Source organism: Mycteria americana, chromosome 4 (assembly GCF_035582795.1).
Source record: "Mycteria americana isolate JAX WOST 10 ecotype Jacksonville Zoo and Gardens chromosome 4, USCA_MyAme_1.0, whole genome shotgun sequence".
Classification (NCBI taxonomy): domain Eukaryota; kingdom Metazoa; phylum Chordata; class Aves; order Ciconiiformes; family Ciconiidae; genus Mycteria; species Mycteria americana.
The window spans coordinates 11,580,099-11,598,489 of NC_134368.1; the positions used below are offsets into that span (position 1 = coordinate 11,580,099).

The window sequence follows — 18,391 nt, forward strand, 5'->3', positions numbered from 1 at the left end:
TTCCTCCATCTGCGAAGTGGAGGTAGAAAGGTAGGTCTAACTGCTGGTCTGGTAGCTTCTAGCATCACAGCTACCCTCCATGCACCTACCAAGGCCTGAGGCTTCTGTGGGAATTACCAGCCACTATCTTCCCAGACATTTTTTCATGCATTCCTCATCTTGGCTTTGTGGAGCCCATGCCTGAATTCCTCTTCATCCTCTCCCAGTTGTTTGGTGGAGTAGATGTTGTTCTGAGTCTGGTGGCTGGGCTGATGCAGGTTTTCTTCCTTCTTTGAAAATGTCCTTAGGTTGGAAGGCTCATACGGTGGGTAAAAATGCTGATGTGAAGTGCTGCTGTGGGTCTAATCCCAGCCACGTGGCCTGTCTGGACCTAACCTGTTTATCTCAAATTGTCAATGCTTCTGTAGTTCTCCTGTCACATCCCTCAATCAGGCCTGTTTCTCCCACTGAAAAATTAGGTGAAGCAGGATGAGAGTTACTTCTGCCAAAGTAAGTGTCCTTGGACCTAGGTGTGCCAGTTGAGGTGCTAATGGTGTGTTGCCTGGCTGAGGTTGGTGCTGGGTAATCAACTGCCTTGATAGCCCTTAATATCTTGGTTTCACTAAATGGTGGTTCTGCAGTGGATTGCTTTTGTGGTCCTGGTGGGTGGTATGACCTCGGGAACACAGAACTCACCCCCCCCAGGTGCCTCTGCACAACAGGTATGAGGCCCTGGAGGTGGCAGGCCAGTCAATGGAGGATGGGGACGACAGTCTATCTACACCAGAGGTGTCGCCCAGGTCAGAAGAACGTACCTCTCATCTTAACGCCACCTCCACAGGGAAGAGAAGACGGGTTATAGTTGTGGGGGACTCCCTTCTGAAGGGAACCGAGGGTCCGATATGCCGGATGGACCCTCCTCTTAGGGAAGTCTGCTGCCTCCCTGGGGCCCGCATGAAGGATGTCACGAGGGTACTCCCTAGCCTGGTATGGCCCTCGGACTATTACCCCCTACTGCTCTTCCATGTGGGGGGCGATGAGGCCGCAACACGAAGTCGTAGGGCCATCAAAAGAGACTTCAGAGCCTTGGGACGGCTAGTAAGGGACTCTGGAGTGCAGGTTATTTTCTCCTCTCTCCTTCCAGTTGTGGGCAGCGACACAAGAAGGAACAGAGACGCCCAATCTATTAACGCATGGCTCCATGGCTGGTGTCATCGCCACGGATTTGGTTTTTTTGACAACGGGATGGCCTACACAGCACCGGGTTTGCTGGCATCTGATGGGATTCATCTTTCTCAAAGGGGAAAGAGAATCTTTGCTCAGGAACTTGCAGGGCTCATCGACAGAGCTTTAAACTAGACTCGAAGGGGGAGGGGGATAATATCAGGCTTGCCCGAGAGAAGCTGAGGGACGACGTGCCACGGTTAGAGGGAGCGGGTGCCAGCGAGGGCACTCGGCCTGTGTCCCCGAGATGTGCGGGGTACGCTGGGGCACAGCTGAAGTTGAACGGAGTTGAGCTAGGGGATACTGAGGCAACAGGAGCCAAGAGGGAAACGCCAGTGAAGCGCCTCAAAGCATGCAAGGGGTGTTCTTCTATGAAGGAGACATGGATGACAGCCCAGCTGAAGTGCCTCTACGCCAATGCACGCAGCATGGGTAACAAGTAGGAGGAGTTGGAAGCCATTGTACATCAGGAAAACTATGATATGGTGGCCATCACGGAAACATGGTGGGATGACTCGCACAACTGGAGTGCGGCGATGGATGGCTATAAACTCTTCAGGAGGGATAGGCGAGGCAGGAGAGGTGGTGGGGTAGCCCTGTACGTCAGGGAGTGTCTGGATAGTTTAGAGCTCGATGACGGTGATGATAGGGTGGAGTGTCTATGGGTGAGAATCAGGAGGAAGGCCAACGAGGCAGATATTGTGGTGGGAGTCTGTTACAGATCACCCAACCAGGATGAGGAGACAGATGAACTATTCTATAAGCAGCTGGGAGAAGCCTCATGATCGCTAGCCCTTGTTCTTCTGGGGAACTTCAACCTGCCGGATGTCTGCTGGAAATACAATACAGTAGAGAGAAAACAGTCTAAGAGGTTCCTACAGCGTGTGGCAGATAACTTCCTGACACAGCTGGTGAGCGAGCCAACTAGGGAAGGTGCCCCGCTGGACCTGTTGTTCACGAGCAGATCACGAAATGATAGAGTTTTTGATACGTGGTGAAGCGGCGAGGGGGGTCAGCAAAACTGCCACCTTAGACTTCCAGAGGGCGGACTTCGGCCTGTTTGGGAAACTGGTCGAGAGAGTCCCCTGGGAGGCAGCCCTTATGGGCAAAGGAGTCCAGGAAGGCTGGACATTCTTTAAGGAGGAAGTCCTAAAAGCACAAGAGCGGGCTGTCCCCAGGTGCTGAAAGACGAGCCGGCGGGGAAGAAGACTGGCCTGGCTGACTAGAGAGCTCTGGCTCGAACTCAGGAGAAAGAGAGTCTACGACCTCTGGAAGAAGGGGTGGGCAACTCAAGAGGACTACAAAGGTGTAGCGAGGCTGTGCAGGGAGAAAATTAGAAAGGCCAAAGCTGAGCTAGGGCTCAATCTGGCTGCTGCTGTAAAAGACAACAAAAAACACTTCTTCAAATACATTAGCAGCAAAAGGAGAACTAAGGAGAATCTCCAGCCCCTAGTAGATGGGGGAGGGAACACAGTGACCAAGGACGAGGAAAAGGCTGAGGTACTTAATGCCTTCTTTACCTCAGTCTTTAATAGCAGGGCCAATTGTTCTCTGGGTACCCAGCCCCTGGAGTTGGAAGATAGGGACGGGGACCAGAATGGAGCCCCCGTAATCCAGGGGGAAATGGTTAGTGACCTGCTGCACCACTTAGACACTCACAAGTCTACGGGGCCTGATGAGATCCACCCGAGAGTACTGAAGGAACTGGCAGATGTGCTCACCAAGCCCCTTTCCATCATTTACCAGCAGTCCTGGCTAACTGGGGAGGTCCCTCCTGACTGGAGATTAGTGAATGTGACGCCCATCTTCAAGAAGGGCCGGAAGGAGGACCCGGGGGACTACAGGCCTGTCAGCCTGACCTCGGTGCCGGGGAAGCTGATGGAGCAGATCATCCTGAGTGCTATCACACGGCAGGTAGAGAATAACCAAGGGATCAAGCCCAGCCAGCATGGGTTCAGGAAAGGCAGGTCCTGCTTGACCAACCTGATCTCCTTCTATGACAAGGTGACCCGCCTAGTGGATGAGGGAAAGGCTGTGGATGTTGTCTATCTAGACTTCAGTAAAGCCTTTGACACGGTTTCCCACAGCATTCTCCTGGAGAAACTGGCTGTTCATGGCTTGGACGGGTGTACTCTTCGCTGGGTAAGGAACTGGCTGGATGGCCAGGCCCAAAGAGTGGTGGTGAATGGAGTTTACTCCAGTTGGTGGCCGGTCACAAGCGGTGTTCCCCAGGGCTCTGTGTTGGGGCCAGTTCTGTTTAACATCTTTATCAATGATCTGGACGAAGGGATCGAGTGTACTCTCAGTAAGTTTGTAGACGACACCAAGTTGTGTGGGAGTGTTGATCTGCTGGAGGGTAGGAAGGCTCTGCAGAGGGACCTGGACAGGCTGGATCGATGGGCCGAGGTCAATTGTATGAGGTTTAACAAGGCCAAGTGCCAGGTCCTGCACTTGGGCCACAGCAACCCCATGCAACGCTACAGGCTTGGGGAAGAGTGGCTGGAAAGCTGCCTGGCAGAGAAGGACCTGGGGGTGTTGGTTGACAGCCGCCTGAATATGAGCCAGCAGTGTGCCCAGGCGGCCAAGAAAGCCAATGGCATCCTGGCTTGTATCAAAAATAGTGTGGCCAGCAGGAGTAGGGAAGTGATCGTGCCCCTGTACTCGGCCCTGGTGAGGCCGCACCTCGAATCCTGTGTTCAGTTTTGGGCCCCCCACTACAAGAGGGATATTGAGGTACTGGAGCGCATACAGAGAAGGGCAACGAAGCTGGTGAAGGGTCTGGAGCACAAGTCTGATGAGGAGCGGCTGAGGGAGCTGGGATTGTTTAGCCTGGAGAAAAGGAGGCTGAGGGGAGACCTTATTGCTCTCTACAACTACCTGAAAGGAGGTTGTAGTGAGGTGGGGGTCGGTCTCTTCTCCCAGGTAACAAGTGATAGGACAAGAGGAAATGGCCTCAAGTTGCGCCAGGGGAGGTTTAGACTGGATATTAGGAAATTTTTCTTCACAGAAAGGGTTATCAAGCATTGGAACAGGCTGCCCAGGGAAGTGGTTGAGTCGCCATCCCTGGAGGTATTTAAAGGACGTTTGGATGAGGTGCTTAGGGACATGGTGTAGTGGTGGTCTTGGTAGTGTTAGGCTTACGGTTGGACTCGATGATCTTAAAGGTCTTTTCCAACCTATATGATTCTGTGAACTGTAGGTGTGTGTAGTTAGCACAACACACCCGCAGACTTTCAAAGTTCAGCTCACGGTGGTGACACCATATTAATAATACAAAGGCTCTGCGTTTGTGGTCTTTCACGAGATTTTTTAGATTTCAGCACTGAGCATAAGAGTGCAAGGGTGCTGATCTGTGGTGGTCATCCGACAAGTGTTATATGATGCTGGGGAATAGGGAGTGTTGCTGTAAGGCTGCAGTGGAGTTGCAGAAGTGTGTGTGGGAAAGTGCCTTGGAAAGCACTGCTGAAACCATTAGCTCTCAAGCACTGCCTGTTGGGAGTGCTGCTGGAAGTTGCTTTTTGTCCATGGCCTGACAAATTTGCCCTTGAGCCTGTTGTTAGAGGTGTTGCAATATGGCAGTGTGGATGTTGCGAAAATCTCTAGTTAGGGTTTCACTGTTTCTTATAATACAATAAGAACAAGTATTTTGAGTGTTTCTAGGTGCAAGACAGTGTAGGTCACTTGAAGATACTAAAACAAGAATAAAATATTTACTTCATGGAGAGTTGCATAAATGTATGTAATTTTTTCTACCCTTGTTTACTTGTAAAGTTCAAATTATGCTTTTATAAGCCATATTTCTCTTTCTCATTTGTAAGAACAAGAAATAGCATCTGCTAGATTTTTCCAATAAGCAGAAGTCATTAACATGTGTAAATTAATATGATAATAATGCTAAATGTAGGAAATTGGGGGATGTAGTGTGGGCTAGTAATGTAGTAGGGCAGATGATGATCAGCTCAAGAAAAGGTAGTTAAGCTGTCATCACTCTGTCCAGTAAAGTTAAAAGGTTGGAACGTTTTTGCTGTATTAAGTATATTTAATCTGCAGACTTCATCTCTGCAGTAACTCTCTTTGTGTCTCTTAGGAAGAATAAAGGAAAATACTGCAGAGAACTACCTAGCATGGAATAACAATTTAATCTGCTTTTGGTGCTAGATTCTGTGATATGAGACAACTCTGAAAAGCTTTGTTTTTCATCCTGAAACTGTATTAAATTTAAGGTATTTAAGGTTAGCTGCATTGTAAAATAGTGTCTTATATTTTGGGGGCACAAATTGCATTTAGCTTAAAATATTGTGATTTGTTGAGTGTAACCTCTATACTTTTCACTTCCTTGAAAACCTCAAGGACAAGTGAAGTATTTTGTATTTTTCAGTTAGTTTGGGTTTTGCATCTGTGTTGGTGTGTGCAGACTGCGCTTACCATTTTTCCCCAGTAACTAACCTTGTATCAGCAGCTCATCTATGAGTCTGTGAGATTGAGGCATTTTGATATCTTGTGATAATTGCTCCTCCATATTTTGTGCTGTTTTGGCAATACACCACAGTGTTATTCTTTGAGTTCAACAGAATGCAAGGGATGTTTCTGAGCTCTGTGCGTTGTGTACACTGAATAGTTTGTTGAGCCTTGACCTGAAGACTACATGTGCTCTGAAACTAGTTGACTTTGAATTTTGCAAGTGTACCTGTGGTCAGAGGATTGTATCTTTCATAGCATGAGAGAGAGATTCCCCTTTGTGAGCAGTTTTTCAAGTGGGAAGAGTCATTGACATTGGATTGTCTCTTTGACACTGCATTGAGGGCACATTAGTCTTTGTGCTGAGCTGTTTCAGCACATTAAGGTGGCAAAAATAACCCTACGAAAGTATTTTTTCCATAGCTTACCATGTGGAAAACAGTTCGTTAGAGGGCCCAACAAACATGACAGGTAGCAGCCAAGAGGGAATGGGAACATATGGGGGGGAAGGCAAGAATGTGGAAGTCGGCATTCAGTTTGAATTAGGTTTCTGTGACACTGCAGCATCTTGCTCTTTGCCAGAAAAGCTTTGGGCTAACAGTTGTTGAGAAGGCTGTCTCTGCACAATCTGAAAAATTATTTCCATCTGCAACTGGGCCACGGTGGCTTAGTGACGGACTTCCCTGTAGACTCTTGGGAATGCCATAACCAGTTGGGTGGTACATACCGTGCTTGCTTGTAGGGAATTTGTCATGTCTGAAGAAGGCGGCATTCATACTGTTTTTTCAGATCAAGTGAATCACTGGAGAAGACATAAAGGTAAAAGTATGAATTCACTTAAAACTATAGGTTCGCAAAAATGGAACAAGAAATTCAAACATTGTTTAGCATTTAAGAAATAACTTTTCTTCCTTTACTTTCATAAATTTAGCTTTGGCTAAATTAGCCTCAGACATTTGCTGCAGGCCTGGTATAGAGCTGCTTCCTTCCTATGTAGTTAAAGATGAATGTTAGTCTTGCCCAGAGCAACCATTTTATGTAAACTGTTCTTTTTCAAGGTCTTGATTTTATAGCACCTTGATTATTGAATCTTCTGAAGATACTGGTCTTTTTTTTCCATATGATTGGGCACATGAACATTACATAACACTGTAAAGGACTCTCTGTTCCTCCTCAAGTCAGTAATTAACCTTGTGTATCTTGTATCATTGCATACTATTGCATATTGTGATTATATCATATTCCTGAGTTTTAGACCATAAACTTTTTTCTTGTTCACAGCTACCTTAAAACACAGTTGTATAATTTAATCCTGTCACATATAGTACTGATGTAATAATCTTCAAAAAAGATTTAAAATGGCTAGCTTGCTATGCGCTTCACATAGAATGTACAAAGGCATAAATACAGTAAAAGATGGCTATGAGGATGGTGTTGTTAAAGACTCTTCAGCATCTCAGCTTCTCATGCACTTTGCACAAATCATAGCATTTTTCTGAACCTGTGCTAAGGGAATAAATCAAATTATGCTTCACTTTAAATTGGTGCAGTGTATTTAACCAGATCTAAACAAAAGTCATGCATGCTGCTGTTTACAGGTCCATGTCCTAAATTTTGTGGGAGTTGGCTGTTGTGAAATAGCTTCATTTGCCTGATGTGTTATTTAAGCTTATGTAACCATTATCCATTGCATTTTAATTTCAGATATTTAACTTGATGAAGTTTGATAGCTATACTCGCTTTCTCAAATCCCCCCTTTACCAAGAATGCATCTTAGCTGAAGTAGAAGGTCGTCCTCTTCCTGATCCTCAGCGTGTTCCCAGCAGCCCCACTTCTAAACACAGCATCAGTTCAGAGAAGTCCAATATCTCAACACCAAAAAAGGTTACCTTTGTATTGTTGTTATCTGATAACTATGTTCTTAAATAATGTTTTTCAAGTTCTTTAGAAGATCAAAGATAATATATTAAAAACAATTAGAATATTTGTTTAGTGGTGCTGGCAAATGTAATTACAAAATCTTTATGTACTCGGTAAAATAGTTATTTTTTTTTAATCCATACCTTTGAATCAGATTTCTAGCTATTGAATTCCTGAATATAATTTTAAATCTTTGTTATTATTTAAACATATATGTACAAATGAAAAGTGAGGATTATTTTAATGCATCAGTTCAGAAGCTTATTTTGATTGAATATTGGAATTAAGATGTGATATTTTAACCTTTGCTGAGAGCAGATGTTTTATCAGAAGTTATTGGAGAAAGCTTAGCCTAATCTAACTCAATTTTGCAGAGGATAGTTTTTTAATTTCTTAGCCCCTACTGAACTAAGATAATTTTGTGTAAAACAGATACAGTTGCTTAAAAATTAGACCTGTAGTCTTACTGATCTCCTAACATTATTTAGAGTTTATTTTTTCTTCATGTAGATAATACCACCATAGTATTACATAACTGTATGGGTAAATTATAACTTTGCATTTTTCATGTCAATCACTACACATTAGCCCATCTGCTATTATGTATTTTTATGACTAGGAACCTTTTTAAAAGTAGCATTTTAAGGAATACTCTAATAATCTAAGAAGAATAGTAGCTTGTTAAAAGCAAGTTTAGTTTAATATCAAACATTCCTGATGTTTGTATTCTTTAGCACTAGTAAATACTTTGATTATACCTGTAAATGTGAAACAATACTTTGTCATTGTCTTTAAATGCAGTTCATGTTCAAGCTTAGCCTAGGAAAAATATCTGAAATACAGAAATGAAATTTTGTGTTTTAAAAGCAAGGCAAATGGCCTTTCCACATTAACTTAGGCATTACTGGTGAGCTGTGGAGACTACTTTCATGTTTGCAGGAGCTCTCTGTGGCTTGTTTCCAGTTACCGTTTTGTACTCCCTACCAAGTAGCACGCTTCCATCTACGTATTTCTTTTTGTTTCCACTGGGTTGTTTTTTTTTTTTTTGATTGCTACTGAGAGGCATGCTGGCATATACACTTGTGAGTGGGGTAAGGAAGATAGCTAACCTGACCATCACACTCTTGTTTTGGGAAGAAATGTGGGAAGGTTTATTTTAGATAATACACTTACTGTGATCCAACCAATGATTTAACTGTGTTTTGATGATAGTTAAGTGGTAAATCAAAGTCAGGAAGATCTTTAAATGAAGAGTCAGGAGAGGAGGACACTGAGAAGAAAAAAAGGGGAACATTTTTCTCATGGTCAAGAAGTAAGAGTTTGGGAAAATCACAGAAGAGAAAAGAAAATGGTGATTATCCAAATGGTGAGTATTTACATTCCACTGTGTTGCAAAGTTCTTTCAGCAATAGATGTGACTAATCTCATCATGTTTAGTTTGCATCTAAGTGCATCCTTGGGTGTGACAGACGGAAAAGAAACTGTCAAGTCAGAAGACCATAGTGGGGCTAGTATGACTGGAAGTTTTGTGGAAGCAGATGTACAAATAAATAGATAAAAATATGAAAATATTTAAATTTGGTTTTATTGACTTCCAAGAGACTTTTTTTCTGCTTTCCAGTATACTCTGCATTTCTGTGTGCTGGCAATTGCTTTTTCAAGGAGAGAGCTACTATTTTTATAGTAAGATAATTTCAACTCTTTACAGAGAAGTTCAGGAGCTGTACATGTAAATAGTGCTATAGTTACACCTATTTAAAAATTCCTCCATCTGCATTATCCTACCTTTCTTTCTTTTATTAGTACCACACAGGTATGTTCACTTTTGAACACACTCACTACCTGTTTCCACCTTTCCTGACTAAAATGAAAAGAGAGTCAGAGTTGTGGAAACCTTTGTAATCTGCTGTTTTGTTACTTAACTGTTTTTGAGAGTTTAAGGAAGACTTCCCCTATGAAAGCACCTGTACATGGCATCTAGAGGAAGAGATGAAAATTATGCATTAACTCATTCCATTGAGTTAAAAATAATAGAGAAATTCCACTGAAGCACCCAATTGGGACCATATTGTTACTGTGGTTTCTTCTCTATTTTCTAGTAAAGGCCCAGACCCACAAGATGTCTTTGATCACATGGATAGTTTAAGTGTTCTCATTACGCTCATATGTGAAAAGACGTCAGAGGCATTTGCTAAGATTATAGACTTAAACTTCTAAAAGTGACTAGTGATTGTCTTAGATTTTAGTTTTCTAGCCCTATACATGCACTTTTAAAAAGATTTATTTCCCTTCAAAATATCTGGAGAGGTAGAATAATTTTTAAATTTTTAAAAACATTTTAAGATTAAAAAAGGCTTTTAGTTTTTTTTTTGTTTTTTTTTTTTTTTTAAATATAAAAACAAGTGGGGTTATTCAAGGGTTACATAACCAAGAAATATAACCAAGAAATACTTGCCCAAATACTGTTTTGGTTTTCCATGCTTCAGTGAACAGTATGAAGATTTGGTGTTTTTTCCTTTAATGAAAAAAATTATTTTTCTGAGCAGAGGAGCTAATATTTTAAATAGCTTTCTGTATTATAATAAATAATAAGAATAAGCCTTTTTACTGATTGCTGATTCTTTCCACAAACAGATTCTATTCAGTCCAATGGATTATCATATAGACGGGAATCACAAGGCTCCATGTCATCAACTGCTAGTCTTGACTTGGTAATGGCCGGCTCTTAGTAATGAAGTGGGAAGCAGTGCAAACAGTGAATTACTAATTTTCTAAGTAGTGTGAAGTCATTTGTTTGAAGTAATGCTTTGAGAAAGGGTCTTTAAGTGATACAGTTAGAGGGCAAGATGTAATATTAAGCAATTTTAGAATACTAGAAGTGTAATATAGGTTGTTTTTGTATAATGCTTCTTATTTTGTCCTTGTAACAGAAAGATACCCTTTGCATCTTGTCTGTCTTAACTTCAGGCACCAGTAAACTTCCAGAATAAAAATTTGCCTTTCAAAGGGAGCTACTGTAGCTCTTTAAAAACAGCTTTTTCCACCTACCAGAGCTTTGAGATTCTCTTCTGAACAACCACATGTTAAAGCTTTCCCTCTGCTTGACCTGTATGCAAGTTGTGTTAGGCTGATTTCTGTGATACCAGTGTCTGTCATGCTTCCTTACTCTCCATTTCTTTTAAAGTTGTGAGTTTTTCTCTTGTCATTATGACTTAACTCTGCTCCTAAAATCTGAGAAAAGAGAGGTAGGGAATTTCATTGCAAACACTGTGATTTTGTCATAGTATGTAGGAAAATAATTAGTGAAGACACTGATTTCTAACCATCAGGTGCTACCTTCGCAGTGTGAAACTAATGAAATCCAAAATTAAAACAGTATTAATAATAGAACATAAATGTAATACTTGAAATTTATTTTAACTATGTTGATATGGAGGAATAATATAAAAAAAGGAAATTTTAAAAAGGTTTTTTGTAGTCTTGATATCCCTCTAGTAGACTAGATTTGAGCAACTATGTAATTTTGCCTGTGCTACAAATATTGACCAGGGAAGCAAGCATGGCAAAGTCATGTTTATTTCTGTTGCAGAAAAGTCTTATCTTAAAAAACAGAAAATGCAAAGCCTCCCTAAAGCAACAACCCCTATTTTCTCTCCCACTCCAACTAATTAAGTCAGAAAGTTACTGTGATTTGGATGAGAAGCAGCAAGTTAAAGAGAAGAGAAAGAGCACGATGAGTACCCTAAAAGACTGTTGAAAACAGTATTTTTGTAGTGTTCTTTTAAGTTATAAGTGAGCTTTTTGTTAAATTTTCAAATATACTTTTGATATTCAGTAGTAGTGTTACTATTCTATTGTTACTCTAGAATAAAGGTTAATGCTGTGTCCTTTAGCCTTAACCCATGACATTGTACTTTTTGTTCCCTTTAATAACAAAAAAGCATGGTCATTAAGTGAATTATTTTAAAATTTTAATTTATCTGTGGTGTATTTTTGTGTAGCATTCAGATTATGTTAAAAGAAGAGGAAATTTTGTTTGAGGAACATGATGTTTAAAGGTGTTCCTCATCACTTAAATGTTGATTCATAATATGCCAATGGTAATTTTTACATCAGCAGGTCATTACTGAGTATAGACCCTTAACTATTTGGAAGCTAAATAAGATTTTATTCTTACACTTTTTGATTAGGAGTTCTGTTCTATAGTTTGAGAATCTTGTAACTTGTTTTACACACTCGCTGTCTAAACATCTGTTCTTGAAATACATTTAGATTTGTGCAGTGCTGTTATCTTTATCTAGATTTTTTTTTTTTTTCAGGATTTAAATTTATCTGATATTTGTGCTATTTGGACGGATTTCTAAACTGTAAATGTGGTCGAAAGTATGCTTCTTGTCTTGGTTTGATTTGTACAGACTCTAAAAGTTTATGCATATTTCTAATTTTCCTATTGGGCACTGACTTTTGTTTCTTTTTCCTGTCAAGTCTGAAGCCTCAAGATTACCTGCATTTGTACCAGATAAAGAGAAATCCCCCAAATACTGCTGTATAAATCTCCCAGATGGTTCATCCAGCAAAATGGCTGTTAAATCCGGATTCTCTATCAAAGAGGTGCTATCTGGGCTCTGCGAGAAACATGGCATTAACATAGCTGCAGTGGACCTTTTTTTAGTTGGAGGTGATAAGGTATGGTGTATTCCTGTGCTTTTTTTTTTAAAGGGTTTTCATACTTATTTTACTAATAAGGAATTATGTTTTCTCAATAGTAATATGTATCTCCAGGTTCTACCTGTAGCTTTACATTGGCAATGCTAGTTAATTGAAGGAGAATTTTAGTGAAACTAGAACTGGTGGAGTACTGTGGTTGTGGTATCTACATTAGAGAACGCAGAAGAGAGCTTCTGACAAGGAATTCCTTATTATTATAAGTTAATTTAGGTATCTAGTCCATGTTTTTTGTCCAGGGGAATGGTTAGCTTGTACTTAATTGAAAGTATCCACAAAGGAAACAAATGTATTGTAGTAGATAGTACTTCATTAGAGCAAAGAAACATCATGACATTTAGTTGTTCAAGGGTGTGTGAGATGAATTCATGCTAGAATTAAGGTACTTGTTTTAATACTGAGGAAAATTTTCAGGACAGCAGTCTACGTTCATGGGGGGTGATGGCTTTTATTCCAACAGAAGTATCTCCAATTCAAAAAGAAGCTGTGGATGTGAAACATTTATTGTCTTAAACTTGTGCTTATGATCAGTCTAGATGATTACAATGAGAAAAATCAACGAATGTGCATAGTTATGTGCCTGTTCTTTTAAATCTTTTCAAGACCGTTAACTTGCCATATTTTCTAATGCATCATTCTATGTAATAATTTAAGTTGAAGGACCTAGGCTTGTTTTAAAACACTGAGTTCCTGAATACCTGCTGACTCCAGTGGAAGTTGAAGTTTGGTCATTGTCTCACAACTAGCCAAAATAAAATATACTTTAATCGTGTTGCATATTGTAAATTAATATCCACTAGAATGCATACAACCTCTATTAATAATTTTCTGAGTTATCTGAAAAATTTTTTTAACCACTGAGCTGTTCCTTTTTACATATTTTAAAATTATTTTGCTCTCTCTTCTTTTGTTCCTGATGTGCTCTGTAGCCACTTGTATTGCACCAAGACAGTAGCATCCTGGAGTCTCGGGACCTACGTTTAGAGAAACGCACTTTATTTCGGTAAGAGCCAAAAATACTATCTTCCTCTGGCATTTTCCACCCTATTTTCCATTTTACTTTTTGTAAGTGCACTAAAGTATATTGTCAGTTACCTGTGCAGCAAAACAGTAGTTAATGCAGAAAATAATTTGTCTGAATCCAGTAAAAAAATCCAGTTAGCCATGCAATGCAACATCTTAGATTGTAATCCAGAATCCAGCGTTAAGGGATCTGAGGTTACCATTCATTGTACAGGCACATTAGAAGAAATAGGCCTTAGTATCAAGCAAAGAGTCTCATGTGAAGAAGGAAGGTGACCTAATGTTTGTAACTGAAAATGATTGACTGCCATGTCTTGCAGTTAACTCACAGTTTGAGTTTCTATTAAAGTCCATTTTTACTTTAGATTGCAATCACACTTATGCAAGAGATATGCATTTAACATGGGGATTCCCTGAGTTACACAAGTGCCTAAGTTATATATCCTGCCTATGTTTAGGCACTGATATCCCTTAGATTTAGAGCCAGCTGCTAAGTGCTTCCTCTACAGGTAATGGTGAGGTTAGGGTACATCTAAAAGGTAATTCAGATGAGGGCAACCAGGGTAAGGATCAATGGGAGAAATGTGGGCCTACAGGAATATTTCAAACTGAGTAGAGCAGCACCTGGTGAGTTCTAAATGCTGCAAGAGGAAGCTTTCTGGATTGCTGTCTTGGATACAAGTGGGAGTTTGATGCCAATGTTCCAGTTTAGGCACATTTAAATATTATTATGACGTCTAACTGCTCAAGCTGAAGCAGTTGTGAACAAGCATATAGAACAGATCTGCAGGCCCAGAGGGACCTTCCACATCAGGAAGACACATGTTTAGTAGGTTGAAGCAGCACGAGAATGAGATGGAAATTGAACTGCAAGTCTCCTAGTCTAATCCTAAATGCAACAATAAAAAAATAGGCCTTTAAGGTTAAATGGTTATATTTATTGATTGCATGTTCCCATTCAGTTACATCTGTAATTATGTTCCTAATTGTATAGGCTAATTGTATAAATAAAAATTCATCTTAGTATAGATTTATAACCCTGAATCTTAAACAAGTCAAAGTTATAATATTATTATTAATATGGGTATAATAGAATTCAGTACATTGTTTAGTATTATGTAATAATATTTTATAGTATACAGTTTTTTTCAAAATAATCTGTTTCTATCTTTTCCCCAAATGCCAGAAAATGTTTTAATGTTCCTAAATTCTAAAAACCCAAACTAATGCTATGAAAACTCCTGGAATAATTATTTCAGGAAAAAGTAATGAAGTAGAATGTTTGTGTTACATTATTGAGTTGTACTTTTGAAGTGAATAAAATTTATTTTGTGAGGCATTCTTAATTTTGGCTTTATATTACTTTTCTTTAGGAAGTAGGGCTAGTTTCTATTTAAGGGTACTTCAGATTAATGAAAGTGGTATAGCACATTCAATTTCGAAATTGAGATTGAGCAGTCTTTTATTAGCTGTGAGTTTGAGTTTCCAAATTAAAAAGGAACTTTAAGTAGGCAGTACCATATGTTACTTGTATGTTAATTAAAATGTACAAATGTTCTACGTTATTTCCTTCTGTGGGTAGACACTGTGTAAGCAAAAATACTCAAATATTTGGAATATTTTCAGGCATAAGACAAATACTATGTGGATATACTTGGTTACCTGAATGTATGCCACTTCTATGTCAATTCCCAGTTAATGATTACAATTGATAATTTCTATTTAGTAGCTGTTGTATTCAAAGAAAATATGAAAGACGCAGTTTCAGTTACTCAGGTTTTTTGTGGAAGGGAAAAGTCAATAAGACTAAACATCTTGTATTTAAGTCATTTGTGTGAGAGAAAAGATGGGGTTACATTTAAGCATGACTGACAAAATCACTAATAATTTTAATTTCTTCTGATGATGTACATTTCTTCTGATTTGTTAGTAATGAGCCTGTGCTTGTTTTCATACTATAGTCCCATTATAGTCAAATATGGCTGTTATGGAGGAATCAGGGCACAGATGAAGAGCATTAAAAAAAAACAAACCCCAAAACTAGGCACAGTTCTGTGCAGGGAAATAGACGTAAATGGAATAATTGTTTGGGTTTTAAAAAATTTTTCTTATTTCTTTTTTTTTTTTTTTTCTATTTTGATGAAATGATATAAAATTGTGTAATAGACTCTGAAGAGGGCTGTCTTTTATCCTTTAAATTCCAACTGAATTGCTTTTACGGCTTTTGCATATAAGTTTCTCTTACAGCAATTTTTTGTGATATGGTGGCATCTAGCCAGAAATTAGCATCATCTGGAATTCCTCTGTATTTGTTCCTATGTTTAAAAATAAAAATAAAAATTCCTGCCCAAGCCCATCTCAAGTAACTGAATAGGATATTGTGAGTCTCTCTTGTGGAAGTGGGAAGAAATATTTTTCTTGCATCCGAGGCTACGGTACAGGTATGGAGTCACTTTGGAAGCACTACTGGACCAGAATGGTCAGAGCAATGTCACTGTAAAGATGAAAGTGCTATGGAATGTATTTAATTGGTCTGAGGATCACCATGCCATTAGGTTGGCTCATGCCTTTCCTCAGCTCTGGTGAGTGAAACAGCGGAAGTTTTATTTGTATGAAAAGTGCTTTGTACCTTCAGGTTAGGATAGATTTGTGCTAATGAAGTGTCAGGGTCACTAGCTGTAAACTAGTATAACTTTTTGCTGTAGATCGGATTTTATATATTTTGTACATTTTGTCTATTGGAATATTTCATCCTTAATGTTACAATTGATGTGTTTCAGGCTGGATCTTGTTCCAATCAATCGATCTGTTGGTTTGAAGGCTAAACCCACCAAACCAGTAACAGAGGTCTTAAGGCCTGTGGTTGCAAAATATGGTTTAAATCTTAATGAACTTGTGGCAAGACTAGTAAGTATCTTTTGATGTAATTCAAGCTGCAATATTTTTTGTCTGGAGAAGATCGTATGATAGTCCTTGAAATTATTCCTATCCTTATAATTAAGCATTAAAATCTGTATTTATAACTACATGTTGAGATGAAAATGCATAGTAGTCATAACCATTATGCTTAATAGTAACTACCTCAAAGCTTTAATCTGCATCTGTTTTCTGTTCTCCTTCAGTATAAATCCAACATCCTAAATAGTAGAGCCTGAATTTAGCTTCTTCCAGAGCTCAGCTTTTCCCATTATTAGCCAGGGAAAGTTGATTGAGATTAGTTAAAGCTATTGTTCCATTATCCTGGGAATCATGAAAGTTGCCTCAAATACCCTTGCAGAAAATTTCTGTGGAAGCAGGCTGATTCAACTTGTCTACTACTAAACACTTGGCTAGCATTTTCTCTATTCTATTATGATGGAATATCAAGGAATGAAAAGTGACTTTTGTGGTATTTCTAGAATGTATACTGTCTTGGCTGAACCAGTCCCTGCATGTTTTTAAAATAACTGGAAAACATTTTGGTGTAAAGATAACTTCATTTAACAAAATTACAAAATTAACAAAGTACAACCAATTTAGAATATAAAATAATCTCAGACTTCCTCTGAAAAATATGATTAGCTGAACATACACACTAATGGTCCTAGAGTATTTGTGCATGCTTGCAAATTGGATGATTTTTTTTCTCCTTGTATCTTCTTTTCCCCAAATACCATTCTCCTCACATAAATGGGTTACACTCATTGTAATCAAGGTACTTTTACACAAGTGGAATAAACATTTTTAGAATGGTAGAAGAAAGATATATTGAGGCTATGCAGAAACATAAAAATGCTTTTGCTCATTTTCTTTCAAATAATGTCAGAGTGCATAAATTTGTTCTGAAAACAGCTTTTTCTCTATTATATACAAACTGTGATCCGACTTTAGAATGGTGAACAGGAACCACTTGATCTTGGTGTCCCTATATCTAATCTGGATGGTCAGCGGGTTGTTCTAGATGAAAAAGAACCAACAAAGGGTAGAGGTAAGTTGGCATAAAAGCCTTTATTTATGATGTCAAGTCAGTTTCATAAACCCTGATTTTGGTTAGTTTCTTCTGTTGATGCAAAGGTGAGGTAAATGTGATTAGATTTGGATGTGTCACATATAGCATATATTATTTTTAACTAGAAAGGAGTGCGGTTTCTAAAGATTAAAGATTAAATTCCTCTGTTGATACCAAGTACTTTACTGTTGCTATAAGAAATTTTGCACTAGTAATACTTGAATATTTTACTTGCACTCAACCATAGATTCACACACACATTTAGGGACATAGTGTATGTCTTCTGTGATAACTGTGTCTTCTAAATAACTTCTGTGAATTTGGCAATTAATTCAAAAGAAATATTCTGTATAAGTAAACCATATGCAGTTTGTGCAGCAGCTATATATACTGCTATGATAACCCTCTTCTTTAACATGAGAAAGTAGCAGAGCCTACATCTCCAGTTTTAAGTGATGATTTCTGGAGACAATATTAAAAGGATATAATTTGTGATTTCCCTGGACAAAATAATTTGAAAAATAGAAGTTGATCAACTGAACAGCTGACAATCTTTTGGGACAATTAACATGCTAGATTAATGTAAGCAGCCTTGAGAGTAGAGGTTCAGTTTCATTAGGAGACCTTTTTATAGATATAGAACACTTAGTTTTAAAAATGAAATTAGATGTGGTTAAATTAAATTGACTTAGAGCAGAGATCCTCTTTGAGGAAGAACTAGGAGAATAAAGATGGAGGTACTTATTGAGGAGAATCAGATTTGTCATTTTTCTAGGAAACAGAACCAGTTGTCTTTTTGAAAAAAGATATAAATCTAAATATTCTCACAGCTAATTAGTTTAAGGATTACAAGTAAAACTGTAATCCTGTGCGCTGCCAGCTGCTATAAAAGCCTAAATCATAGAGGATCATTCTAGCAGTAGGCTGATTCTGTGGCAATATACCAGTGAAAAAGGGCCACGATTCTGTGTTTGCAGCTCAGTCTTCGGTTAGTATATTTGTTGTAGGCAGATGTAATTTAAAGGAGCCATTTAGTTGCTTAGAAGTAGACAAGGAGGCTATGTCAATGTCTAG

At 38.9% G+C, this 18,391-nt stretch overlaps 1 protein-coding gene across 6 annotated transcripts in view; it reads left to right on the plus strand.

The window, feature by feature from the left end:
• Positions 1–18,391, plus strand: part of RGS12 (regulator of G protein signaling 12) — a 98,986-nt gene that overhangs the window by 59,351 nt on the left and 21,244 nt on the right. For all 6 annotated transcript variants that reach the window (XM_075499646.1, XM_075499647.1, XM_075499648.1 and 3 more), the window contains 7 exons: positions 7,366–7,545; positions 8,794–8,947; positions 10,216–10,292; positions 12,067–12,267; positions 13,236–13,309; positions 16,110–16,236; positions 17,200–17,296. In XM_075499646.1, the coding sequence (XP_075355761.1) occupies positions 7,366–7,545; positions 8,794–8,947; positions 10,216–10,292; positions 12,067–12,267; positions 13,236–13,309; positions 16,110–16,236; positions 17,200–17,296 (910 nt within the window). The remainder of the gene's footprint in view (positions 1–7,365; positions 7,546–8,793; positions 8,948–10,215; positions 10,293–12,066; positions 12,268–13,235; positions 13,310–16,109; positions 16,237–17,199; positions 17,297–18,391) is intronic.